The sequence below is a fragment of the Orcinus orca genome, chromosome 8, assembly GCF_937001465.1.
Source record: "Orcinus orca chromosome 8, mOrcOrc1.1, whole genome shotgun sequence".
Taxonomy (NCBI): Eukaryota; Metazoa; Chordata; class Mammalia; order Artiodactyla; family Delphinidae; genus Orcinus; species Orcinus orca.
In genome coordinates this window covers 95,206,277-95,234,037 of record NC_064566.1, presented here as the reverse complement: position 1 = coordinate 95,234,037, position 27,761 = coordinate 95,206,277, and the positions used below count along the sequence as shown (strand labels likewise).

The 27,761-nt window shown below is 39.1% G+C and overlaps 1 protein-coding gene across 3 annotated transcripts; it reads right to left on the bottom strand.

The window, feature by feature from the left end:
- Window positions 1-194: 194 nt before the first annotated feature.
- ARCN1 (archain 1) lies at window positions 195-27,267 on the bottom strand. Of its 3 annotated transcripts, XM_004273332.4 has the most exons (10): window positions 27,105-27,266; window positions 15,462-15,725; window positions 14,786-14,965; window positions 14,449-14,654; window positions 13,464-13,628; window positions 9,542-9,707; window positions 7,395-7,542; window positions 6,976-7,084; window positions 4,146-4,350; window positions 195-2,165 (listed from the first exon to the last, which is right to left on the bottom strand). In XM_004273332.4, the coding sequence occupies exons 1-10, from the start codon at window positions 27,105-27,107 to the stop codon at window positions 2,076-2,078; spliced, it is 1,536 nt and encodes a 511-aa protein (XP_004273380.1). In that variant the 5' UTR covers window positions 27,108-27,266; the 3' UTR covers window positions 195-2,075. The 3 variants fall into 3 exon arrangements, with proteins under 3 accessions (XP_004273380.1, XP_049568974.1, XP_033290374.1); XM_049713017.1 differs by lacking the exon at window positions 15,462-15,725; XM_033434483.2 differs by lacking the exons at window positions 195-2,165; window positions 4,146-4,350 and adding an exon at window positions 4,357-5,755 and having other exon boundaries at window positions 27,105-27,267.
- Between the last annotated feature and the right edge of the window lie 494 nt (window positions 27,268-27,761).

The window sequence follows — 27,761 nt, the reverse complement described above, 5'->3', positions numbered from 1 at the left end:
GTATATGCTCAAATGTAGAAAAATACACAAGACACAATACCTGTAATAGGGAGAAAAGGCAATGAATACTCTCAGATAGAGATTATTTCCTCTTAAAGAAACATATCATTAATTTTTAATCTTAGATCCTGTTACAGCATTCTGAAGACACCAGAGAAGACACCAAAGTATGAGAGTCAACAGTCTAAAAAACATTCATTTTATAATACTTTTTATTTGATTAAAGAATTTGCCTTCTTTGTGTACAATGGAATGTTATATTCCCTATGTATTTTACAGGGTTACAAAACTTCTCTCATTTTAAATATTACCCCAAAAGTAATTTTAGAAAAAAAAGTTTTTGTGAAACTAAACTTCACTTTAAAAAAATCATATGGACAAGCAACTCTCAAACAAAACTGAATTAATAAGATTTCTTGTCTACTTAACTACATGACAGATTTTTTTGTTCCAGTCCCCTTCCTCAAAAAAACCTTATGTGGAAACCAAGCTAGAGATAAGGATTCTTCCCTGATGCAGTTAAGGGAAAGGGAAAGGCCAGAAATTTCTTTGGCAAACAATTCCATCCATGGCCATTCGTGTGTGACTGCTCTGCTTCAATTACAGTACACTCTTTGCAGGGAAGGTCAGATGTTGTTCAGAGTGGGAGTCGTACTCTCCAACCAGCTGAAAGTGCAGGAAGTCATCTACTGTCATCTGTCTCTTCCCCCTGTCTGTGGCTGCAGCCTGGCAGCAACTCCACCAACTCCCAGTGCAATACTGGGTTAAAAGCCAACGCTGGGCTGGCTGATGTAGTCTTCTCCATTGAAGAAGTAATGGATGAGATGGGGCTGAGAAACAAGGGCTGAGAAACAACCATTACATGATGACACTAAACAGAAAAGGCTTAGGGGAGAAAAAGGAAGGATTTCAGACACAGGAACAGAAAGGCTGCTGAAAAAATGCTGGGCAGGCTAGAATGGAATATATCAATGCCTACACAGCAATATAATCAGCTGAATCTTGAAATGCTAAAAACTTGGTGGTGAAAAGGGAGGCTCCTTGATAGTTCAGGACCAATGGGATTGGCACAAAGACTCACTGAACCTACAGCCTCCAAAATCATAACCTCATGTCTGATAGAAAGGAAAAAACTGATGACACAGAGAACATTCAGAAAGAGGGAGGTGGTGAATCTCAGGAATGTGAATGGATTACAAAGACCATTAGCTATCATGTTTTAGCTGAAGTACCCAAAATATGGAGAATGGAAGGCTGGGTAGCACCAGCAGCAGACATGATTAGCTGTGGGTGTGAAATCCCTAACTGGACATGACCATTCTCCTCCCAGACACCTTGAAGTGGGGGCTATACCATTTGAAAGCTGCTTCTCAGCTGTCTTTAATATTGACACAAGTGGGATTCACACTAGTGTTCTAAACCAGAGCAACAAGACTGCAAGGAAAACAGCCTGGCAAAGGAATGGAGGGATGAATAGATATAGGAAAAGGATAAGACATCCTTATCTTTTAACTTCTAGACCCCCTACCCCTCAAGCAGTTCACCTGCATAGTCCAGAAATCAAGAATGGATTAGATCAACCTGTTCCTGGAGTGCCAAATACAGTGCCTATATGCAGATGATCTCAGTGCTGGATTGGATATATATAAAGAAAAAAAACTGAAGGTAAAGGAAAGGAGTATGAAAGATTAAAACCTTCTGCAGAGAAAACTTTTTAAAAACAAAGTATGAAATATATTTAGGCATTAAAATAAAAAACAACTTAGCTGATGGGGGACAAAGTGTTTAACTGGGGGCATTCTCTGGAGAGCTTGCTTTCCTGCTGGCCAGTAAAATCTGCCAAAGAAATCAGCAGCCTTTCCCTTTATGTTTGTGTCATTTCCTTGCCAGAGAATGTCTCTGTGACACTGAAACACTGAGGGTGAGTTGAGGGTCCTTGCGCTCAGAGAATCGTGCACTGTATTTGAAAAAAAGGGTCTCCAATGGCTTGCAGGTTTGGAAAAAATTCTTCAGCCACTGTTGGCTTCTTCTTTATTAATTTGAGAATTTTCCTTTTCGGTTCCCTCTTCTTGGTATTACAGAATTTCATACTTATCCACTAGGAAAGTGGTCTCTGTGGAAAACCTTACAGGGCTGTTTCCATCTACCTGGGTCACTTTGGTAACCTAGGAAAACAAACAGAGAGTAAGGTAAAGCAGAAGGACAGCGGGTCTTTAAGGTGCTGGCTAAATTCTCAGTACAGATCAAATCCCCTAAAGCAGTATTAAAAGTAACTCAGAAATACTAAAAAAGTTCAATTCACAACTGCAGCTCAAAGCATCACTCTTCCCACCAACATGATTAATCTGCTCTCTAGACAGAAAAGACAACTGTTGGGATGACATGTAGAGTGGTATTAATATTAAGTAAAAGGTCCAGAATGAGTGGCCACTGCCCAGGCCCTGCCCTATAAAACCTATGAAAGTCATAGACATTCTATCAGGATGATCGATTAACATTTTGATCCAAAATGCAACATTCTAACAATTCAACATTATTTAATTTGCTCTCAGTCTCACTAAGTTGTTCTATCATATTCATTTTCTAGGTATGGCTGGGTCCTTCTCATGAGATTTCTTTTTATTTATTTTTTATTTAAACCTACTTTTTTTTTTTAGTATTTATTTATTTGGTTGCACTGGGTATTTAGTTGTGGCAGGCGGGCTCCTAGTTGTGGCATGCGAACTCTTAGTTGCGACATGCGTGTGGGATATAGCTCCCCGACCAGGGATCAAACCCAGGCCCCCTGCGTTGGGAGTTCGGAGTCCTAACCAGTGCACCACCAGGGAAGTCCTGAGATTTCTCTTTATTAATAATAATAGATGTCCAATTTAATGAACTACCTGTAACAATGGTGCGTGTAATGGCACCAACACAAAACTTAAACCACTGATTCATATTTTCTAGTGAGGTTCTGACAGAGCAATTATACTGTCCTGTTCTTCAAATGGTCAGTAACAGGAAAATGTCTTGGGTTCAACAATGTGCTCCCAATACTGATGCGGTTAAGCCAATAACTGAGATGGGGGGAGGGAGGGAGAGGGGGAGAGGGGGAGAGGGGGAGAGGGGGAGAGGGGGAGAGGGGGAGAGGGGGAGAGGGGGAGAGGGGGAGAGGGGGAGAGGGGGAGAGGGGGAGAGGGGGAGAGGGGGAGAGGGGGAGAGAGGGAGGGAGGGAGGGAGGGAGGGAGGGAGGGAGAACTGCTCTTTGGAATCATCCAACAGATGAAACTATAACTTCCCAAGCACTTTCAGGAGAGACAGAGAACATCTGGGAAGATAACCAGAATGACAAGCAAATCAACAAGTCCGAGGGGAAGATAACAATATAAACTCGGTGCTTATAATGCAACTTGAACGCTGGAAGAACAAAGAGTTAAAAATAATGATCTGAAGGACAGTTCACAGGGAAATCCCTGGCAGTCCAGTAGTTAGCACTCAGTGCTTTCACTGCCATGGGCCTGGGTTCAATCCCTGGTCAGGAAACTAAGATCCCACAAGGTGCATGGCACGGAATGAATGAATGAATGCATGAATAAATAAATAAATAAATAAATAAACAGTTCACAGATTTCCCCTGCTTTGCCTGCCTACCTTAAGGACAAGGTTTACAACAGAATTGGCTTACGATTATCCGTATTAATGAAGGGAAGCTGTGACATAAAAGAACACAAAAACGGTATCTATTTGTATTAGAATCACCTTTTTTGGCAGTAATTTCGTCTTCCAAATAAACTTTCTTTCATTCCTTGGGATCAAACCAAGTGACAATATAGAAGGCATTACTAAGTCATGTGTTGAGTGTTTTGGCAAATGGATTTTAAGATACATGAGATTATTAAAAAAAGCAGGCAACTAAGAGATATGAGTCTTGCACAACCCATAAGTACTTTTATATGTAGTCATATTCAATTTCTTTACTTTGATCTAGAGAGGAAAACTGAGACAAAGCAGGTGAAGAACTGACCAAGATTACACAATGAGGCAGCAAAGGAATCCACGGGGGACATCAGCTTTTCTGATTTCTGCTCTGACCATGAAGTCATGTTGCCTATCAGGTATCCGTCCTACCACTTTCCCCATATAAGTTCTCTATTAAACAGGGGTACCTGTATGTTACAGTAATTTTTTTTGGAGATGAAGGAGACTTGAACAGGGAAGAAATCATTGGGCTGCCCAGCAATGCTGAACTCAAGGCTGCCACTCTTATTTTTGGCATCAATCACTGGCAGGCACCACTCCAAGGTATTTCGTCGACTGTCATGTCGATATTCGCCATCAATCTCACCAATCACCGGTGCGCCGACACCAGATCTGTCACAAGAAACATCCGTGTCAAGTTAGCTGTCCAGAGCTAGAAGAACTATGCCAAGGAAAACCAGCCCCAAATTTGATTATGCTCCTCAAATTCTGCCCACTTTTATATAGTCCTAGAAAAAATTAGACTCCCTGATAACTTCAAGGACCCTTAACCTTGGCCAAGGGTCTCATTAATTCCTTTTGTAGGTACAGATATATGCAACCATAAGTAATGGGCAAACATAGTCCTGGGCTGCTCCAACTTATGGACTAGATCTGGAGCTGGCAGGGGACTGAGACTGACAAACGTGTAAAGTGGGATGTATTTCCAAAAATACTGCACTAATGGTTTGCTGCCTTGTCATGATGGAAGTTTAACATAGTGTAGCTCTCTTCATAGATGCCAATGAGGGGAAAAACAGGTTGATAGTAACAGTGGGGGAGAACTTAAACACCATTATGTGGTTATTTAGAATGGAGATGAATTTGGACCTTTGAGAGGATGTTTTTAAAAGATTTTAGGGGCTTCCCTGGTGGCGCAGTGGTTGAGAGTCCACCTGCCGATGCAGGGGACATGGGTTCGTGCTCCAGTCCGGGAAGATCCCACATGCCGCGGAGCGGCTGGGCCCGTGAGCCATGGCCGCTGAGCCTGCGCGTCCGGAGCCTGTGCTCCGCAACGGGAGAGGCCACAACAGTGAGAGGCCCACGTACCACAAAAAAAAAAAAAAAAAGATTTTAGAAGGTTTTAAAACTTATTGTAGTTGATGCCAGTGGGTTTATTTGATTTGTAATCCAGTAACTGAACTTTTATTTGATAAGAGAAAGCACAATTACCCCTGGGCAAAATGTGAACGTGATGGGAAAGAGAGATATTACACAGTTGTCCTTAGTCTGCAAGAGAACCAGGGCTAGTCAGGACGCACTGTGCATCCCCGCACACGGCTGACAGGCAGTGCCAGCTACTCCTACACACTCTAAATTTACCATCTTTTAATTCACCAGTGACATCCAATGTTTGCATAAAAGGCAGGGTAAATAAGGGAGACAAAGAAAATTTTAAGGGTGATATAACACAATTAACTCTTCCCTATCAATTTTATGGTCCCAGTTGTATGTATGTTTCTTCCCTTTGCCCTTGTTCCAATTCTGATTCTGAGATCCTCTAATTTGATCAGTTCTAGACAATAGGGTAAAATGCTGTCTAAGGGTCTCTTCTGGAGACTATTGCAAAGTTGAACTAAGACACAGGAAACCACCATAACCACAATTATAGGGTAGATGGAGAGGCCTAAAACTTGTGGCATCCTAAAAATAGTCTAGTAAAATAAATCTTGACAAAATAAAACCCACACCTGTCACCAACGCCCAAGTCTCACAATGGTTCAAGGCAGCCATCTATTGTTCTGAAATAATAACCAAGCTGTGAAGAATAAGATGATTAGCCCATTAAAGGGGATACTGGTAATAAAGCATATTTTAAAAAATGGAAATAAGAATGACTAAAACCAGACCTGGCCATGTAAAGGCCTGAATCAAACTACAAATAAATTAGATTTAATTTTAATTCAAATTAAATTAAAATTAATTTGAACACAACTACAGATTAAATTAGAACCATTTTCTCTGTAATAATAACCAAGCAATTTAATAGTATAGACACACTAAGAATTCACTTACTGGGTATTCATAATTAAGCCCTGTACTTAATCATGGGGGTGCTGAAAGGCAAAGCAGAGAAGCAGGGATTCAACGGTGAAGCAATAATAGTTCAGTCACTAGAAATGCTAGTGAGGAGATAAAGTAGAGAGTATTTCCAGATGATCCTAGAAAGTAGGCCATTTAAGCACACATCAAAAACTTACAGAAAGTAAACTTCTGGGGGGGATGCATATTTTTGTTATCTTAATTGTGATGATGGTGCATACATGCCAAAACTTATCAAACTTTATAATTTAAATACGTGTAGTTTATCACGTCAACTATACCTCAATAAAGCTGTTAGAAAATTTACTGAAACTAATGTAGATATCTTGTTTCAGCAAGAATAGTACCCTTGAAAACATAATCTCATCTTTAGCTGAAAATTTAGAGAAGAAAGTGAAAAAGAAAACTTCAGTCTGTCAGACTCAATTCCTTTAAGAGTTGCAAAACAAAGCAGAGAAAGTCTGACTGAGAATTGGCTCCTCCTTCTGGAAACCTTCATTACTACATGAACAATCTGAAGACCAATATCTGAAAACAGAGCCCTAGAACTATAACCAGCTTTGCTTGTTTGGCTTTAAAATCAGTAATATCCACTCCTTTAAAAGTGTACAGCTCAATGCATTGACAAATGTAGCCTGTAAGCACCATTACTATCAAGTCATAGAACATTTCCATCATCTCCAAAAGTTCCTTTGTGCTCCTCTGCAATCAAATGCTTGATTTCTGTTCCAAGAGTAATACCTTTTCAGAATGTCTTATAAGTGGCATCATATAGTAAGTATGCAGCCTTTTGTACCTGGTTTCTTTCACAATTGACCTTTATGAGAAACAAATATCTTAGAATGGATAGCCAGCTAAGTGCTGCCTCCAAAAGGAGTTCCAAAAGACTAGTTCTATAAGCTCGCTATAGAAAAAATGATTATGTGGGGTACTTACGGGAGTGGGATGGTGATAACCACATCATTCAGTTCTAAATTATCTTCTTGTAGCTCATATTCTATGTTGACATCACAACCATTTCCACTTTCTGAGGGCCAGCAATTAACTGAAGAGAAAAGCAAAGCAGGTATATTAGAACATTAGAAAAAGAATGGAGGAAAGTTAAGATGGCAAATCAAAACTGACAACTGCAGGCCTTAAACATCCTAGTGTAAACTACTAAAAATAATGGTTTCAAAATTAAAAGTGTTTAAAATTTAAGCTACTTATTACCAAAATACACTAAATATAGCACTGAGTCCATTCTGAAAGGTCATTTTGTGAAAAAGAATTGTGGCAATGAAGAAGGTACAAGCCAAGGCTATTTCTAGTTCTCAGTGCAGTCTAGCTTAGTAGGACTGGCCAGAGGCACTTACTTGTCAGTGGAATAAAAGACTCCTCTGTGGTTTGTAGTCTCCACTTCAGCACCCCAACGTCACTACTGACTGGAAATGACTTCTCTGGATTCTTCAAGCCAATTAGAGATTCTGCAGTGAAAAGTTTTTTATCCACATTTGGATGGGTCTGAAATGAGAAGGGAAAGAAAACTTCTGAGGTTCAGACATTATAAGACAGGAAATAAATTTCTTTTGTTCTTACATGGCCCATAATCTAAACATCTAAAACAGGGTGCCTAAAAAGTTCCAATTGTTTTTTATTTTGAAGAAAGATTTCCCTTCTTCAAAGACTTTTAAAGATTTAAGACATTTAAAAAATAGTAATAAAGTAATTTCAACTCTAAGCCGTTTTGTTTGTAAGTAACAAGTTAGTAACTTTGTAACTGAAAAAGTTAAAAGACCATTAACCAAGTCCTTTACAAAAATACTTCATAGGGAGCAGCCTGATGGTGAGGCCAAGCTTGCCAAATAGAAGACTAGGGTCAGACGTTGATCAGCTGGCTGGGTCACATAGCAGTCCTGGCCTTATACTAAAGAGACAGAAGAGGGAAAAGCTCTGTGGAAAGTTTAGCTGCAATTTTGCCTAAAAGTTGTTCAAACTCAGGCCAACTAAGATGGACTGATCTTTTTAAAAGAAGTCACATTAGGAGAAAAAAGGAAAAAGAAGTAACTTGTGGATAGCAGACTACATAGACTTTATGAGCCAGCAAAGCTACTGTCAACTAATATAAGCACTACTTCCAAAAGACAACTGTGTGCTGGTTATGAGTGGAATAAAACGTAGACAAAACCACTTTCTTCGCTGAAAAGGCTTTGTTCTCGTGACAAGAGATGTAGGATCAACCATCTAAATAAACTGTTAACAAGAACTGTAATAATATAAAGAAAGTCTCTTACACAGCCAGGTAGGTGGAACATACATATTCATTTTAAGATTTTACGTACTTTTCAAATATACCATTAGATACTGCCCTTCAGCTAACAAAACAAGCACTGGCAGTTTATATAGCAGCAGAATGAGTAAGCTTAGTGTCATAACCTGCTTTAATAAAATACCTCCCGGGCTTCCCTGGTGGTGCAGTGGTTAAGAATCTGCCTGCCGGGACCTCCCTGGTGGCTCAGAAGATAGGAATCCGCCTGCCAATGCAGGGAACACAGGTTCGAGCCCCGGTCCGGGAAGATCCCACAGGCCGTGGAGCAGCTGGGCCCGTGAGCCATGGCCGCTGAGCCTGCGCGTCCGGAGCCTGTGCTCCGCAATGGGAGAGGCCACAACAGTGAGACGCCCGCGTACCGCAAGAAAAAAAAAAAAGAATCCGCCTGCCAATGCAGGGGACACGGGTATGAGCCCCGGTCCAGGAAGATCCCACATGCCGCGGAGTAACTAAGCCTGTGCGCCACAACTACTGAGCCTACGCCCTAGATCCCGTGAGCCACAACTACTGAGCCCGCATGCCACAACTACTGAAGTTCAGGCACCTAGAGCCTGTGCTCTGCAACAAGAGAAGCCACCTCAATGAGAACCCCGTGCACCACAACGAAGAATAGCCCCACTCACTGCAACTAGAGAAAGCCTGTGTGCAGCAACAAAGATTCAACGCAGCCAAAAATAAAATAAAATAAATAAATAAATTTAAAAATAAAATAAAATACCACCCTATTAAGTTTTAAAACTTTGTTTTTTAAATTATATTTCAAGCAATATCCTAAATGAATTTACTCTTTGCATAATAGTAACAAATATGCATCTCTTTGTACCTTTGTGAGTATGAAGTCATTTATTAGATTTCAAAATGACCTTTCACTCAATTCCAGTATTAAAAGGCCATACTAATACAGCTGCTGTCAGTCATTCCCAACTGGCTTGGGAAGGCATTTATCAATTCAAGGCTTCCACTGTAGGTAATAAATTAACTTCTCTCCTATGCATCTAGAATGGCACTAGTTATATAAGTTAAATAATCTTCTGTATTTAAATTAACTTCTTTCCTATGCATCTAGAATGGCACTAGTTATATAAGTTAAATAATCTTCTGTGTTCTATGGTTCATACAGGGAACTCCAGTTGAGAATGACTGTGTTAGGTAGACAAAAGCCTTAATACTCCCTTATCAAAAGCCTCTACACACCTGTAGCTGCACCCCTTTCTTGTCTTCATTTTCCACATGAAGACGAATTCGGCCAAATTTATCATCTGAGATCCTAAGCATGATCATGCCATGCAACTCCATATTCTGTAATCCTCCATCTCGTCCACAGGTTAGTGTGATCTTTTCCTCAATCTTCATGTGCACACTGTAGAGAAAGAATGATAAATCTGCTCAGACAGGTAAAAACCAGAACTCTCTTTCTCCGGGGTTTAATGGTGATTAGCCATAAGCAACTTATTTAAAGGTGCTGCAGCCATATGTATCAAAATTTAAAGCATTATATAAACTATATAAACTATCACATTTAGAATGGATAAACAACAAGGTCCTACTGTATAGCACAAGAAACTATATCCAATCTCCTGGGATAAACCATAATGGAAAAGAATATTAAAAAATAATGTGGGGACTTCCCTGGTGGCGCAGTGGTTAAGAATCCACCTGCCAACGCAGGGGATACGTGTTCGAGCCCTGGTCTGGGAAGATCCCACATGCCGCAGAGCAACTAAGCCCGTGCACCACAACTACTGAGCCTGCACTCTAGAGCCCGCAAGCCACAACTACTGAGCCTGCATGCCACAACTACTGAAGCCTGCATGCCTAGAGCCGTGCTCTGCAACAAGAGAAGCCACTGCAATGAGAAGCCCGCACACCACAACGAAGAGTAGCCCCTGCTCGCCACAGCTAGAGAAAGCCCACGCGCAGCAATGAAGACCCAATGCAGCCAAAAATAAACAAATAAAATTTAAAATAAACAAAAATTAAAAAGAATGTGTATATATTATATATATTATGCATAACTGAGTCACTTTGCTGTACAGCAGAAATTAGCATAACATTATAAATCAACTATACTTCAATTAAAAAAAGGAAAACAACCTTTATCCCTAAAAAATAAAATAAAATAAAATAAAAGCATGACACCCTTTGGTTCAGCAAATCCTCATCCTACAGATAAATTCTCACCTGTGCAAAACAATGTAGTAAGTTATTCACTGAAGAATTGTTTGTAATAGCAAAAGTTTAGAGACAAATGTCCGTCAATAGGGGGACTACTTAAATACATAAAAGTATATCCACAAAAATGAATACTGGGCAATTAGGAAAAAAAAGAGGAACAATTGAAAAAGCTTTTTATTTGAAAAAAATTTCTAAAATTATAACAGAAATACATTTATACCCTTTTTATCTACTGTTAACATTTTATCCCATTTGTTTTATCATTTGCACACTCTCTCTATATAAATATATTTTACTTTTTTCCTTGAACCATTTACAGGCAGAATATATATACATCATGGCCCTTTATCCCTAAACATTTTCAGAGTGTATTTTGTAAGAACAGGATATTCTTTCACATAACCACAGTACTGTTATTAACGTCGTAAATTTACATTGACACAATACTTTAATCTACCATTCATATGCCAATTTTGTCAGTTGACCTAATAATGCCCCTTATAGTAGTACAAGATCCAGTCTAGGGTAAGGTACTGCATTTCTCTATAGCTTCAAATAAGGAAATTCTTGTCTTCGAAATAAGTGAAAAAAGCAATTGGAAATGTGTCTAGTATGCCACCACTAATGTATAAAAAGGAGAAATACAGAAATTGTACCATGTTTTTATTCATCTATACATAGACTATCCCTCTTGGAAGATTCACACAAAAACTAGTTAATACTGAGATTTCCCTGGCATCCAAGTGGTTAAGACTCCGCACTTCCACCGCAGGTGTACGAGTTCAATCCCTGGTTGGGGAGCTGAGATCCTGCATGCCATGAGGCGTGGCCAAAAAATTTTAAATTTTAAAAAATTTTTTAAAAATTAAAAAAAAAAAAAAAACTAGTTAATACTAGTTGCCTCCAAAAAGAGAAACCTGCGTGGCTTGGGGGGAGGAAGAAGTTTTAGTTCAATACCCTTTGAACCTTTTGAATTTTGAACTATATGAATGTATAATCTAGTTTTCAAAATAAGTAAAATAAAAGGTGCTACTGCTACGGGCAATTATTAAGTACAATCTACCCATATTCCTTACTAAAACTATTTTTAGCTGGGTGAACTGCAGAGGCTTAAAAAGACTATTCTGGCATCCTACTTTGTTCTGTTCTAACCTCTAAGACTTCCCAGAAACAAAGGCATGAGACTCAAGACCACAGAGGAATGTATCTTAAGACAATGCAGGGTCTCATTTACCTTCACAAGCCTTTGCTCCATGCTCAAGAAGTATTTCATCATTCAGAAAAGAGTCTCAAGTCCTCTCTAGTACATGACAGTCTCCACCATCTTATTAAAATAGTGTCAAGCCTCTGTCTCCCTCAAAGCAACTACTAGGAATAGCACAGGAGCTTTAGTGATTTCAGAGACTTATCCCGACGTAACCCTGTTCATTTCATACAGAATAAGACATACAACATACTCCTCTTTTATGCACACCTGATAGAGGTATCCTCCCAGACTCATCTTTCACTTGACCTCAAAACCATCAGTAACAGTAGAAGGTCTGGGCTTCAAAACAAGAAATCTGAGTCATGAATATGTGAACTTGATAACTACCACTTAAAAATGTTACCAAACAGTACCACAGTCCTAAGATAAGAGACAAATCAAAATGTTCTATACTGGGTTCAAATACTTAAAAGGCAAAAGATAATACATTATTTGCTACTAAAGATATTTATAAATTTTGTCCTCCTTAAAACTTAATTAGAAGGACTTCCCTGGTGGCGCAGTGGTTGAGAATCCGCCTGCCAATGCAGGGGACACGGGTTCAAGCCCTAGTCCGGGAAGATCCCACATGCCACGGAGCAACTAAGCCCATGTGCCACAACTACTGAGCCTGCGATCTAGAGTCTGCAAGCCACAACTACTGAGCCTGTGTGCCACAAATACTGAAGTCCAGGCGCCTAGAGCTCACGCTCCACAACAAGAGAAGCCTCCGCAATGAGAAGCCCGTGCACACAAACGAAGAGTAGCCCCCGCTCAACGCAATTAGAGGAAGCCCACGCGCAGCAATGAAGACCCAATGCAACCAAAAATAAACTAATTAAAATTAAGGGCTTCCCTGGTGGCGCAGTGGTTGAGAATCTGCCTGCTAATGCAGGGGACACGGGTTCGAGCCCTGGTCTGGGAGGATCCCACATGCCGTGGAGCAACTGAGCCCGTGAGCCACAACTGCTGAGCCTGCGCGTCTGGAGCCTGTGCTCCGCAACAAGAGAGGCCGCGATAGTCAGAGGCCCGCGCACTGCAATGAAGAGTGGCCCCCGCTTGCCACAACTAGAGAAAGCCCGCGCACAGAAACGAAGATGCAACACAGCAAAAATAAATTAATTAATTAAAAAAAAAAGTAACCACTTTAAAAAAAATTAAAATTAAAAAAATTAATTAGAAAAAGACATGCAAAAATATAGTATAGTGCTAATCATAACTCTAGCCCTCTAATTCCGCTCCATTTTAAGAGACAAAGTACACACTAGGCACAAAGAAAAGTTATTTTTGTTTAATTTAGCCACCACAGAGTTGATAGAAAGGTAAGTTCTAAACTTAATAGAAAACAGGTGGCTGAGAGCCCCCAATCATGTTTAAAGGGGGGAGGGGGGAAGACCTCATGTTAATACCTAGAATGTACTTTCTTAAAAAAAATTTTATTTAAGTATAGCTGATTTACAATGTTGTGCTTAACTGCTGTACAGCAAAGTGACTCAGTTATACATATATATATTCTTTTTCATATTCTTTTCCATTATGGTTTATCACAGGATATTGACTATAGTTCTCTGTGCTATACAGTAGGAAGTGTTTTAAATCTGGAAAAATTAAGACACAAAAAGAATTTACAGTGCATTGAGATAATTTTTTTTTAACACTATGTGGTCTGTTCTTACTGAAAGAGTTACTACTTACCTCTCCATATTAATGGGTGGAGCGTGCACTTTGGTTGCTTCAGAGGTACGCTTGCCCATACTGGAGGACATGATAGTTTCACCTTCAGATTTCAATTTGTCAACAAAGTTATCTACTTCCTTTCCTTTGGCTCCCAGTTTCAAAGCCTTGCTAGGGCCTGAAGGCCTAAGTGGAAGAACACACACATACACACAAAAATACACACATGATTTAAAAAGTGAAAAACTAATTAATAATTCTCTATCACTGAAGCTTTCCTTGAAGCTGTTCTTTAAGAGGAATGTGAATACCTCAAGGAAAAAACACAAGCTTCCTAGTGTTTAGTGGACTATTCCCTGCTCGAACTGACAGCTGGGTCACAATTAGCATATAAGCTTCAGGAATTCCCTGGTGGTCCAGTAGTTAGGACTCTGTGCTTCCACTGCAGGGGCCACAGGTTCATCCCTGGTTGGGGACTAAGATCATGTATGCCACAGGGGCACGGCCAGAACAAAACAAAAAAACCCATATAAGCTTCAAGTACCCAAAGACCACAGGTATATACTTTCATAAGCATGTGTGATCTGATGAAAACTTTGTACCTTCTATCCAGATAAATATACCTGTGTACAAACGAACTTTTTCACATAATTTCAGGTAGTTCAGATTCTCCCTTAAATCCATTCATGAACACTAGATTAAAAATACATGTTCCTTAAACAGTTAAATATCCCCTCTTCTCCCAAAATAAGGCAACTCTCATAGGAAATTGAGATCATGTTATAATTTGTAAAAGAACTCTCTTTTACACAAAAGGAAAAAACACCACATTCAGATTTCTTCTTTATCCCCATATTATGCAGCCAAATTTAATATTATATCTTACTTCATCAAGTCACTTGTTATTTACAGTTTGCCTAAAAATCAGATATCACTCTGAGATACACACATACAGCCTTCATCTGCCATTCTAGGATTGCATTCTGGGTGATACACTGGATTATACCTGGCTGGTGCAGGTGCCACTTTTGGTTTATCAGTTTCAATGATGGTCTCTGTGATCATAGCAGCTGTGCTACCTCCAGACACTGTGGAGCTTCCAAATCCCCCAAATCCTGGTGCTTTTTTGCCCTGTCTCTCTGCATCTCTTCGGGCCTGCTGTAATTCTTTTGCTTTACGCCGCATCTCAGCCTTGGCTTCACGTTCTTGAGTCTACAAGAAGATACATACTTGGATGTAGCTTTGAGTACAGACTAGACTAGCAAATAAAAAAGGGAAAATCAGATAATGAAGCCTAAAAGAAAGATATACAAACCAGCTGTCCCAGAGAAGACCCTATTTACCTCTCTGACTGCTCTGAACACCTTCTCCTCATGAGAATCCATTTCTGTGAAGGTTCTGATCTGTGCCAGGTTAACATTCTCCCGGTATCCCAGGGCAACAATTTCATCAAATGCAAAAATCAAATCAAAACAGTGCTCAGATATTTCATTCTCTTCTAAGGCTCGGCAATATTCAGGAATCTAATCATGGAGAGCAATGGAAAAGAAAGATTTAGAATTTATCAGCAGTTTTGTTTTCCAGTTATCATCCTTTAAAATACACAAATTTCAATAAGCCTAAATCCCTTTATTAGCTCCTTCTGCTACTCTGTATTTTAAGCAAGTCTGTGGCATAAAGTCTTTTATGTGTGTGGCTACATCAACAAATCTTACCTGAAGAATATTATCTAAAAATATGGCCAAACAAGTGTCAGAACCACAAAGGCAGGTTAGAGTAACTGCTAGAGAAATGGTAAACAAAAGGGCAGTTCTCATATTCTCCTTTGTAATACTTACAGTCTAGGATACCCAGTAAGTGTCTGCTGAATGAATAGGAGCTGTAGCAATAAGATGCTGGGATGAGGGCTGGGGGCATAGAACATGCAAACTGATAAGCATCAGCTGCTTTGGGGGAAAAACAGTTTTACACAAAAAATTTAAAAACAAAAACTGTAACCCAATATTACAGGACTCTTACCACTCTTGAGAAGAGCCTTAGGGTCTCCAGATCTTCTAAGATGTTGCTGTTTTTGGTAGTGATCAGTACCATGTATAGTTTCTCCATAGGCTGGTAAACATATCTGACACTCTCTGTTTCAACAAATGTGTGTTGTTTTCCAGTGTTCATGAGCTTTGGAAAAGCTGCTAACAAGCCCTCAATCCGAGTTCGGGTCATCTCTACAAACTGTCGAGAAACAATAGCCTTTCCTGCTTTTGTGCAGACTGCTGCTGCCAACAGCACCTGCCGGGAACATATAAATAAGTACTAATTAATTATTTCTTTACATGTGTTTTCTCAGCATCCTCACATCTTCTGTAGAATGGTACACTCAGTTATTTAGTGATGTGACTACTATTAGAATGCTGACTTTCAAACTCTACTTCATTGCTCTTTTAATTATAGTATGTCATTCATAAAACAAAGCTAAAGTAGAGGAAAATGAAGCTATTACTCCTGTTTTTCAATAACATACCTAGAGAAAAACTTAGTAAAGAAATAATTTTTTCTAGGTCTACAAATACATTATGAATGGATCCCCTGTGACTCAAAACTGGGTTGCTCTCTGCTTTGGCAGACCCATAAAGAAGAGCTTAAACTTTTTCTAGGGAGAATAGAGATCTCCACAGCCAAAAGAGAGGTCTGATCAGGCAGACTGAAGATTTATACAAGGCCCCTGACCTTTCATTTCATTTTTACCTAGAATATGGAACCAATCTAGTGAGTCTAAATTTATCTTCTGCTCTTTGATTAACCTTCCCATCCCACACTATCTTACCTCCAGACATGCAAACAATCTGTAAAATGAAAAACTAAATGACTCAATGTTTCATACAGGTTTTGACACTGGGCAATGATCAAGACTAACAGTCTTTTTTTCAGAGTCTGGCATTTCATTAAACAAAATGAATAAAGCATCAAAGAAGAGAAGACCAAATGCCATTAGCAGAGTAGTAAGAATATTAAGTGCAGTGTTAATAGTCTCTTCAGTACAGGAACCCAAAAGTTCACAAGGACAAGGAACAAAAAGACTATTTACACATTTTGGAAGCCTCAATCCTGGGATACAACCTCTGAAATATCAACATCCTACTGGTCAGGCTTCTCAGCTTTACAGAAACCTGTCCTCTACAGGTGAGCAGCTTGAAGAAAAAACAAGTTAGTCAATTTGAATAAATATTCTCATAGTTTCAAAACAGCAAAACAGTTTTATAATAATTATAGGAGAACACAATGTCCTTATTCATCAAGGATAGGTCATTAGGGTATTTGGGAGGTAATCACCATCACGCTTATTTCCAAGCAGCTAGGTAAAAACAATTTATATCGAAAAAGTGTTTGATCTATATCCTGCACAAATAATTTCCCTCTACCAAACAGATTTGTATTTTTACTGATTGAATTGCTTCCAATGAACATCAGGCAAATTTTCTCATGTGAAATCTCAAGAATAATGCTATCAACTGCTCTATTTCCCAAATAACAACTGCAAGTTTAGAAAGAAGCTCATTTAAGGGAGTTATACAATTTTATGTTCCTGAGTCTATCAACTCTATATTGAAACTTACCTTAATTATTCCAGCATAAAGTTACGTTGTATAGAATTAAAAAGTTTAAAAATAGAAAGTAGTTCTACATCATAAATAAATACTCTAAGGAAGAATCTTGTTTTGTAAGTTATATCCTTTTAAAAAGATAAAATACTTCAGACATACAGAGAGGTATAGAGTATAAAATTAGTTGGTTACTTCAAGAGTGGCAAACAAGCTAGCTTAAAAGTCCCAAAACAGTCACTTTCCCCAAAATATTTATAATTTTTTAAATAAATAGTTTGGTTTTTTTTTTTTAAAAATGAACAGTTTTGTACTTAAGAAATGTATCTTTCACCATCACCAGCTGCTTGGGAGGTTTCTGCTACCACCCAGGCATGAGGCAAGAAGATATACTGAGGGGAGTAAAGGATCCCAGAAAAAGAATAAAAATGCAACAAGGTTATGACCCGTTCTTTTCAAAGGAAATCTCCCACCTCATGTCTTTAACTTTACTATTTTGTTGTTGTTGGCCACAGAATTTTATTTATTTCAGCTTTACTGAGGTAAAATTAACATATAAAAATGTGAGATATTTTAAGTGTACATCATGGTGATTCCATGTCTTTTTTTTTTTTAAGTTTTTGGCCACACCCCACGGCATATGGGATCTTAGTTCCCCAACCAGGGACTGAACCCACGCCTTCTGCATTGGAAAGCAAAGTCTTAACCACTGGACCGCCAGGGAAGTCCCAGTGATTCCATGTCTTTAATTTCATTTTTTTCTTCTGGTTTTATTGAAATGTAATTGACATACAGCCCTGTAAAAGTTTAACATGTATAGCATAATGATTTGACTTACATACATCATGAAATTATTACCACATAAGTTTGGTGAACATCCATCATCTCATATAGATACAACATTAAAGAAATAGAAAAAAGGGAGCTCTCTGGCGGTCCAGTGGTTAGAGGACTCCATACTTTCACTGCCAAGGGCCTGGGTTCGATCGCTGGTCAGGGAACTAAGATCCCGCAAGCCGCACGGTGCAGCCAAAAAGAAATAGAAAAAAAATTTTTTTTCCTTCTGATGAGAACTTGTGACGTTACTCTCTTAACAACTTTCATATACAAGATACAGCAGTATTAGCTATATTTATCATACTGTTCAATGCATGCCTAGTACTTATTTATCTTATGACTGGAAGTTAGCACTTTTTGACTACCTTCATCCAGTTCTCCCTCCCCCCACCCCCGCCTCTGGTAACCACAAATCTGATCTCTTTTCTGTTTGTTTGTTTGTTTATTTTTAAAGTATGACTGACCTACAACACAATGTTAGTTCTGCTATACAACATAGTTATTTGATATTTCTATACATTTCAAAATGATCACCATGATAATCTAGTTACCATCTGTTACCATATAAAGATATTATATATAGACTATATGCCCCACACTGTCCCCCATCCATGTCTTTAAATTAATAGTGTGAGATAAAGAAAGATTTCTTCAAATAAGGGCAAGGACTCCTGTAATTTTTGGTACACACATAATGATAATACCTTAATCTCGAAAAAGAAGAAATTGACCTAAAATTATCACCAGGCAAGAGACTTAGAGACTTCTTTGAAGACTAAAACCAAATATACTCAAGAAATTTGATTTCACATTAATTTTTATCATATGATGTTCATGTTTCAACCAAACCATGCTTCAACCACTGCAAAAAAAGAAAGAAAAAGGTAGTTGCTGCTTTAGCTTATGAATGATAAGCAAGTATGTCTCTGTATTGGTTCACTAAAGCTTTGTATGACATGTACATCCAAATAAAGTAAGGTTTGCGGGATCTTAGTTCATCAACCAGGGATTGAACCCAGGCCCTCGACAATGAAAGCATGGAGTCCTAACCACTGGACCACCAGGGAATTCCCCAAAAATATTTCTTTTAAAATCAACTGTCATAATGTTATACCAATGGGTTAAAATTTCCAAAAGTATCAATATAATATATGAATTCAAAAAGTGTCAAATATCAAAAAACTCAACGTATAAAAGTTCTAAAAAACTGGTAATTCAAAAAGAAGACCTAGTGATGATGATGCTTGTGAAGAATTTGGATAAACTGTTTCATGAATATAAGAACAGAAAAAAGGAATTATTTCTCAATTAAAAATCTTATTTATGTAACTTTAACAATATGTATAAGTAAATTATTAAATACTTTAAGAACATATTTAACTATTTGTGCTATAGTCCTAAAAGTTTTATATTCTGAAAAGCTTTTCTTCTTAATATTCTCATCAGGTAAATGAGGAATTCCCTTATATTTGGGATCACCTCACATTGGTTTCTCCTTCTATGTGAATTAGACTATGTGAATTAGAAATAGTGTTCTAAATTTGTGAAGAACTAAGTTAATATACCAGGAAAATTAAATGACTGGAAGTGAGACAATTTGGATCCTACTTTTTGTTCTTCTATTTACTATCTGTCTGACTTAAGTTACGTTTCAACCTCTCTTAGCCTCAGTTTCCTCCCTGAGAATATGGAGCATCATCTGACTACCTCACAAGCTATTATGAGGATCAAATGAGTGTAATAAAAATGTAAGCCAAAGCTATACAACTTATGCCACAAAATATGTAAACGTAAAAGACACACACAATGTAAAACAGCACCATTATTAATAATAAACTTGCCAAGAAATGCATGTCATTAAAAAATTTGTCACTTCAAGGCAATGGACTTTTACTTTTATGGGTTTGGCAGTATTTTAATACTCAAATAATGCAAATGGACTCCCCACAAAATTTTACATATAATGTCAGAGAATTCATAGATCCTTTAGAGTAGTAATTCTCAAATGACCCATGGAGAATCACTTTATGCAGTGAGAAATATTACTAATAAATAGGAGCACATCATAAATTTAATACTTATAGAGCGCTCACTAAAAAAAAAAAAAAAAAAAAAAAAAAAAAAAAAAAAAAAGGCCGAGAACCACAGTCCTAAGAAGTATGGTACCCCACCTTAGAATTTTATGAGGTTTTGAAGGAACAGAATAAGCCACAGTAAAGATACTAAGCACAGCACAATTTAAACATTTGAAGTCAAAAGTCTACTCAGAGGGGGCTTCCCTGGTGGCGCAGTGGTTGAGAGTCCGCCTGCCGATGCAGGGGATGCGGGTTCGTGCCCCAGTCCGGGAGGGTCCCACGTGCCGCGGAGCGGCTGGGCCCATGAGCCATGGCTGCTGAGCCTGCGCGCCCGGAGTCTGTGCTCCACAACGGGAGAGGCCACAACAGTGAGAGGCCTGCGTATCGCAAAAATAAAAAAAAAGTCTACTCAGAGAAAGGACTGCTCAGACCAAACCTTCAGACCTATATAAATATGCTGATTTAATACAAAGCCCATGTCTAACATATCTAATAATAATAATAAGCCTGTTAGAAACAATGTTTGTATGTTTCAGGGTAGTTCTTAGGCAGCTGGAATTTAAAACACCTCCATACCATACAGAGTTTAGGTAAAAATTAACATCAAGGCAACATGAAAGGGAAATTAAAGGCAACCTGGAACCAGAAAGATGTATGCAATGTAGAGGGGCAATTCACCCACTTTGCTTTATTGATTGGGCATGGTCAAAGGCTAATGTTAGGCAGTGGCAATCTCCATTTTAGCAGTATTACTATAAGAATTAACTAAATAATTATTTATTGGACACCTACTACACACACTAGATGCCCTCTGGGAATACTATGAGGAAATCAGTAAGACTGGCATTCTTCTCTTAAGAAATCTAGTAAGATCTCAAAAGTTCGCATCCCCCAAAAACTAAATTTTTTTGTAATTATGTATAGTGATGAATGTTAACTGGACTTATTTTAGTGATCATTTCACAATACATACAAATATCAAATTACTGATATTGTTGTACACGTGAAAGTAATATGCTACATGTCGATTATAACTCAAAAAAAAAGGCAGCAGCAGGCTAATAGGGATAAGACACAAACATAAATAACTGTAATACTAGGCAGAATATGTTAAGTAATGCACTATAGGAATTCAGAGGAAGAAATTACTTCTAGCTCACAAGATCACTGATGACTTGATGGAAGAAAGAGCATTTAAATTATGCTTTGATGAATCAGGGAATTTGAGTATGTAAAGATGAAGAAACAGTAGGGTAAAATAGTAGGTACCAAGCAGAACTCTGGGACTCTCTTTGAGACATTCCACTATACAGATATAAGCAGAATAAGGCTCCCAAAGTAGGACCAAAGTGCCCAACACTAAGCATAACTCTAAACCTCAAGACACCACAATCGCAGGATCCACAAAGCTGACAAAGGTTTCTATTCACTGTTATCCATGTTAATAACACAGTTATTAACATGGCTGGAAGGTATGGTTAGCTCGAAACAAGATAAATTTAACCTACCCTAAATTAACATTCATCTTAAATGCCTTTAAATAATTAAGCTTCAGCCCAGAGATGGAAACAACCTAAGTGTCCATCATCGGATGAATGGATAAAGAAGATGTGGTACATATATACAATGGAATATTACTCAGCCATAAAAAGAGACGAAATTGAGCTATTTGTAATGAGGTGGATAGACCTAGAGTCTGTCATACAGAGTGAAGTAAGTCAGAAAGAGAGAGACAAATACCGTATGCTAACACATATATATGGAATTTAAGAAAAAAAAAAATGTCATGAAAAACCTAGGGGTGAAACAGGAATAAAGACACAGACTTACTAGAGAATGGACTTGAGGCTATGGGGAGGGGGAAGGGTAAACGGTGACAAAGCGATAAAGAGGCATGGACATATATACACTACCAAACGTAAGGTAGATAGCTAGTGGGAAGCAGCCGCATAGCACAGGGAGATCAGCTCGGGGCTTTGTGACCACCTGGAGGGGTGGGATAGGGAGGGTGGGAGGGAGGGAGACGCAAGCGGGAAGAGATATGGGAACATATGTGTATATATAACTGATTCATTTTGTTGTGAAGCTGAAACTAACATACCATTGTAAAGCAATTATACTCCAATAAAGATGTTTAAAACAATAAAAAAAAAATAAAAATAAAATAAAAAAATAAAAATAAAAATAAATAAATAATTAAGCTTCCCTTCACATAAGTGTTTACCAATTATTAAAAAATAGTATATACTAAAAGGTAGGTTAATTTTTCCTACTGTAATTTGATCTGATTTTCTTTGGGGAAGAGTGAATAAGTATGATTCTCTATACAGTTATTATACTTGTTTTTTACATTTTTGGAAAAGAGCATTTAGACCTAAAACAAACTTTCAAGAGCCCTTGATCGCTTTATAGATACAAAAACTGAGGGTCCAGAAGTTATGCAGATGACCTCTTCAGGACTGTTTAAAAAAACAAAATAAAATTTCCCATTAGGTTACACTTTGTCAGACAACTTTTCTCTAATACTTAAAATGCTTTGAATATATTGTCATTTGTTTTTGTATTAAATAACAACACTCTGCTACCCAGCTTTAACTACATGGATCAGAAAGTTCCTTGAGTAAAGAAACCTAGAGAATTAGGTTTCTGTTCTGCCTCTGCCACTAATTGTTACCTTGGATGTCACTTAATTGTTTCTTGAAATATCCCTAAAATAGAGGTTAGGGACTTCCCTGGTGGTGCAGCGGTTAAGAATCTGCCTGCCAATGCAGGGGACAGAGGTTCAAGCCCTGGTCCGGGAAGATCCCACATGCCGTGGAGCAACTAAGCCTGTGCGCCACAACTACTGAGCCTGTGCTCTACAGCCCGCAAGACACAACTACTGAGCCTGCGTGCCCGAAAGCCTGCGCTCCAGAACAAGAGAAGCCACCGCAATGAGAAGCCCGTGCACTGCAATGAAGAGTAGCCCCTGCCTACCACAACTAGAGAAAGCCTGCGTGCTGCAACGAAGACCCAAGGCAGCCAAAAATAAATTAATAAATTAATTTCAAAAATAAATTAAAAAAGAGGTTAGTTTATGTGAAAATAGAGGTTAGTTTATGTGAAAGTGCCTTTGCACCTTTAAGATTCTATAAGTGTAAGCATCTGAAAACTTTACAGCAACAGAAAATGTGCAATACCTCCATTTCACACCCACTGCTCCAGTGGTAACTATCAATACTTTGGGTTTTTTGGTTTTTTTATTGGTGCGCGGGCTTCTCTCTAGTTGTGGCATGTGGGTTTTCTCTCTCTAGTTGTGGCACGGGCTCCAGTGTGCCTGGGCTCTGTACTTGTGGCCCATGGGTTCCACGGCTCATGGGCTCTGTAATTTGTGGCACGCAGACTCTCTAGTTGAGGCGCATGAGGTCAGTAGTTGTGGCACATGGGCTTAGTTGCCCCGTGGCATGTGGGATCTTAGCTCCCTGACCAGGGATCAAACCCACGTCCCCTGCATTGGAAGGCGGATTCTTACCACTGGACCACCAAGGAAGTCCCACTATCAATACTTTGGAACCATACTTTACATTAATATTAAGCTGCCAGAAGGCAAACTGCCTAACCAAAACAAATCATGTGTGTGTATAGTATATGTGTGTCAGATAGCTGCCATATCATCCCTTCATCCTCACTAGTGATAGAGGTCCAAGCATAACAGGTAGTAATTCAGCATAAATATGCATAATTCCCTAAAGAAAAAAAGTCAAGGACTTCCTTGAACCTCTAAATGCTTCAGTATTCCTCACTTCCAGAATTAGCCAGTCACTTTGTTCCTCGTAATTCACTGTAATGATGATATATATATAATTCATGATCATATTAAGGCCAGCTTCTACAACTGTCATAGAGGACCATTTCATCTTTCTTGTATGCATGAAGTGATTACAGATAAAATCAAATCGGGGGAAGATTACAATAAAATACAGAGTACATACAAAACCAAAACCTGAAGTTACTCAGTGAGAGTTTTAAGCTCATCACAAGTTTCTGTTCTAAAACAAAAACCTGTAGATTATAAAAATAAAAGGACAGGGCTTCCCTGGTGGCGCAGTGGATGAGAGTCCGCCTGTCGATGCAGGGGACACGGGTTCGTGCCCCGGTCCGGGAAGATCCCACATGCCGCGGAGCGGCTAGGCCCATGAGCCATGGCCACTGAGCCTGAGCGTCCAGAGCCTGTGCTCCGCAACGGGAGAGGCCACAACAGTGAGAGGCCCGCGTACCGCAAAAAAAAAAAAAAATTTTTTTTAAATAAATAAATAAAAGGACATTGTTCTCAGTTTCTGCAGTGTACCTTCTATTTGGAGAATAAATAAGATGGTAAATCAAAAGAAACTCAAGAAAATCATTTTCATTCTTCACTCTCCTCTCAAACAACAATCAAAAAAATACATAAAGAATACAATAGCTGTGCAGCTGCTGTATTGTATATGAAAAAGAAAAAGAAAAAAGAAAAACCAAAACAATAATAACTCCCTAACTGGGAACTGTTATTACTGTGTAGGATTTCAGTCTCCCCCCGCCCCCATCATGTGTAGACCAGCCATACAAACCCAAATCTAGCTTTCTAATAACTAATGACTCTTGGAAACTGAACATATTGTGATCATTTATATTTAATGTGATCACTACAGTAAATTTACTCATTGCCTATACTTAGTAAATAAGAAGAGAACAGCACTCTGTAGATAAGTAAAGATTTTACAGATTAGGGCTACCATGAGACTTAATATCAAGTTCATTCAAATATAAGTTTACTAAGAAAAAGAACTGACTATAATGATATCTGACAAGTGTTAAGAAAATAAGAACATGTTCTCATTAATTTGCAGAAAGCTGGAAAAAAAGATCAAATCAAAAGATGCTTTTTTTGTACTTCATTTTATAACAAAGCCATCATAGGCCATTTGTTTTTCCATTTGTTCATTTATTTCTCTAGAAGGACTTTGTAGTGTAGGACATTTTGCACCAACTTCAGTAACTAAAGCTAAAGGAAATTTATTTTTCAAAAATCAACTTTTACATACTGATATCTACAACTTACCCTAAAGCGCATTTTAAAAAAAAGATGGCTACAGGGATGAATGGATCATTAGATGCGTGATAAAGCAAGAATAGTGAAATGTTAATTACAGAATCTAGCTGGTGGTTACATGGGGTGTTCACTGTAAAGCTCTTTCAACTTTCCTACATGTTTGAAAATTTTATAATAAAATGTTGAGGAAAAATCAACTTTCAGAAGTTTGGATACAACTTTTAGATCCAAGAAATCTTACAAAATGTTACCCTATTTGGACCTTTCTTTGTCCAGGGATCTCTTTGTAAAGGAATAGAACCCGAAAACATTACACAGAAAAATACTTAATAATGTCTTACAGAATGTACTGAGATAAGTTGTTATCCAGAGTACACAAATCTGTAGGTATCTGGATCATGCCAAGTCCCAAGTAATTCAGAAACACATACATATTTAAACATGACACAACTGTAAGTATATGCACACATGTCCAAATAACATGGAAAATTTATATTTTTATATTTACCACTCAACATCTAGGGCTCTACCATCCCTCTGGTTATCTATGAATTAAAAATCATACTAGGAAAAAAAATAGTATGAGGTTCCAAGAACTTTTCAACAAACAAGGTTTTTGTAAAGATTAATCTATATTTCGTTTATATAATACAAGACTTTAATTTTGCTTTTAATATTACAATATACTCTGAAATGCACTATAGGTACATCCAGGATGTATAAAGGAAGTAGTTTAAAAATCACTACCCAAATACTAAGCCTCCTAGTGGAAACGAAGAAAGGAGTTTTGGGAAATTTTACGTCCAACATAAAAGTTTTATGAGGTAAACCTACCTGATGCAATTTATATGCCTGAAGCTGAAGAAAACCTTTCAGTGGTTTAAAGCCCAAGCATGAATCCCCCCCCCACCAACCAAGTTCTCATCTAAAAAGGTCGTGAACAGAACTTAATGATTGGCACCAAATTATACTGTCATCTCTGAAGTGTGTAGGAAGATGCTTTAAATCAAATTAATAATCTATTGACAAAAATAGAATTAAAAAAAGACTGTCCTTCAAAAGACTGAAGGGCATAAAGTGCACTTAAAAAAATTACTAGCTTGTTTGGAACCAAAAAATTTCTCCTACTTCATAAATATCCACAAATCGACGTGAGAAAGAAAGAGGCAGTGGAGTGAGCACTGTTGTGTCCCATCTCGCACCCACGTTAATTTTAATAGCTGAGAACACAAAGATAATGCAACTGAAGGCAAGTGACAGGTCCCAGAGTATAAACTCCTCCTCCCTCCTGTGAGATATCTGATTACAATATGCCACATTCACATTTCACTTCACCAGAACGACAAGCTCCCTGAAGGCAGAAAGCCTGTGATATCGATAACTCGGCTCACATTTTCCCAATGCTCTTATACACAGTGTACACTCAATCACACTGACAAATGGACCCACCTAAGATCTACAGAAGTAGGTGGCAGGTTTCTGGGACACTTGGGTCCTACAAATTAGGGACAAATTAGTGTCAGAAGTTATTCCTTCCTGTTCTATGCCTCCTTTCGAACTTTCCTCTATTTGTCCTTTTCAAACAAACTAAAGAAAAAGTCCTGAACGCTAATGGGTTTAGATTTCAAACTTCAACGGCCTACGGAACACCGGGGATGAGAGGTGAGCTTTTTACAAAAGGAAGAGAACCCTCGAGAGGCCCAGCTTGCTGCGCCTAGGTGCCCACGGAACCTGCTGGGCACTAGCGCCCACGTCCACAGCGTGGGGTCCAAGGGACATCACTAAGAGGTTCTTGCAGAGCAACAACCCTGGGCCCGTTTTCGGGCCCAGGTCCCGGCAGAGGAGGGTGCCCAGCTGGTTGCGGGGGAGGGGTGTGGGCGCGACCACAGAGGGACTGGAGTCAGGTCCCTCGGATCTCCCGGGAGGTCGAGCACAGGGTGCGGAAGGCCACCCTGCTCCCAGAGCCCGGGGGAAGCGCCCAGCTCCGGGCCCTCGGGGCGGGGCTCCTCTGGCCCCAGCACAGGCCGGCAGCAGGGAGAGCGGTCGAGCAAGGCCGGGACCCGGGAGTTGGGCCCGGCCCGGGTCTTACCATGGCGACGGCGGTGGTGGGTCGCACCCGAGCTCCGGCGCCACTGCAGCTAGGGCTGGGGTCGGGGGAAGGGGAGCACCGGCCGCTCCGGACCTACTGCCCCCCTGTCAGGAGCACTGGGCGCTTCGCCTCTTGCCAAGATGGCGGCCTCGAGCCACGTCTCCAACCGGAAACGGCACGGGTCAAAGGGCGGGGGGCGGGGCGCCGTGGGGTGGGAAGACTGTGCGCGCAGGCTGAGATGCTGGCTGTGTCTGGCAGGCCACCGGACTCGACCACCAGCGTGGAACCGGTGGCTTCTGTACTTTCCCTGTTCGTCAGTGCCTTCGTTTAATTTGCGACGTCTCTTGCAGTTTATAAAGCTCTCACAGCCACTCTATTATTTGATATACAAAATAACTGTTGTTCATAAGGGACTAGTAGCCAGAATATATAAAGAACTCTTAAAATTCAACAATGGAAAGACAAAAAATCCAATTTTAAAATGGCCAAAATAGCCATTCTCTAAAGAAGATATACAAATGAATAATAAGCACATAAAAAGATGCTCAACATCTTTAATCCTTAGGGAACTGCAAATCAAAACCCTGCTTCATACCCACTAGGATGGCTGTAATAATAAGTGTTGATGAGAATGTGGAGAAATTAGAACCCTCATAC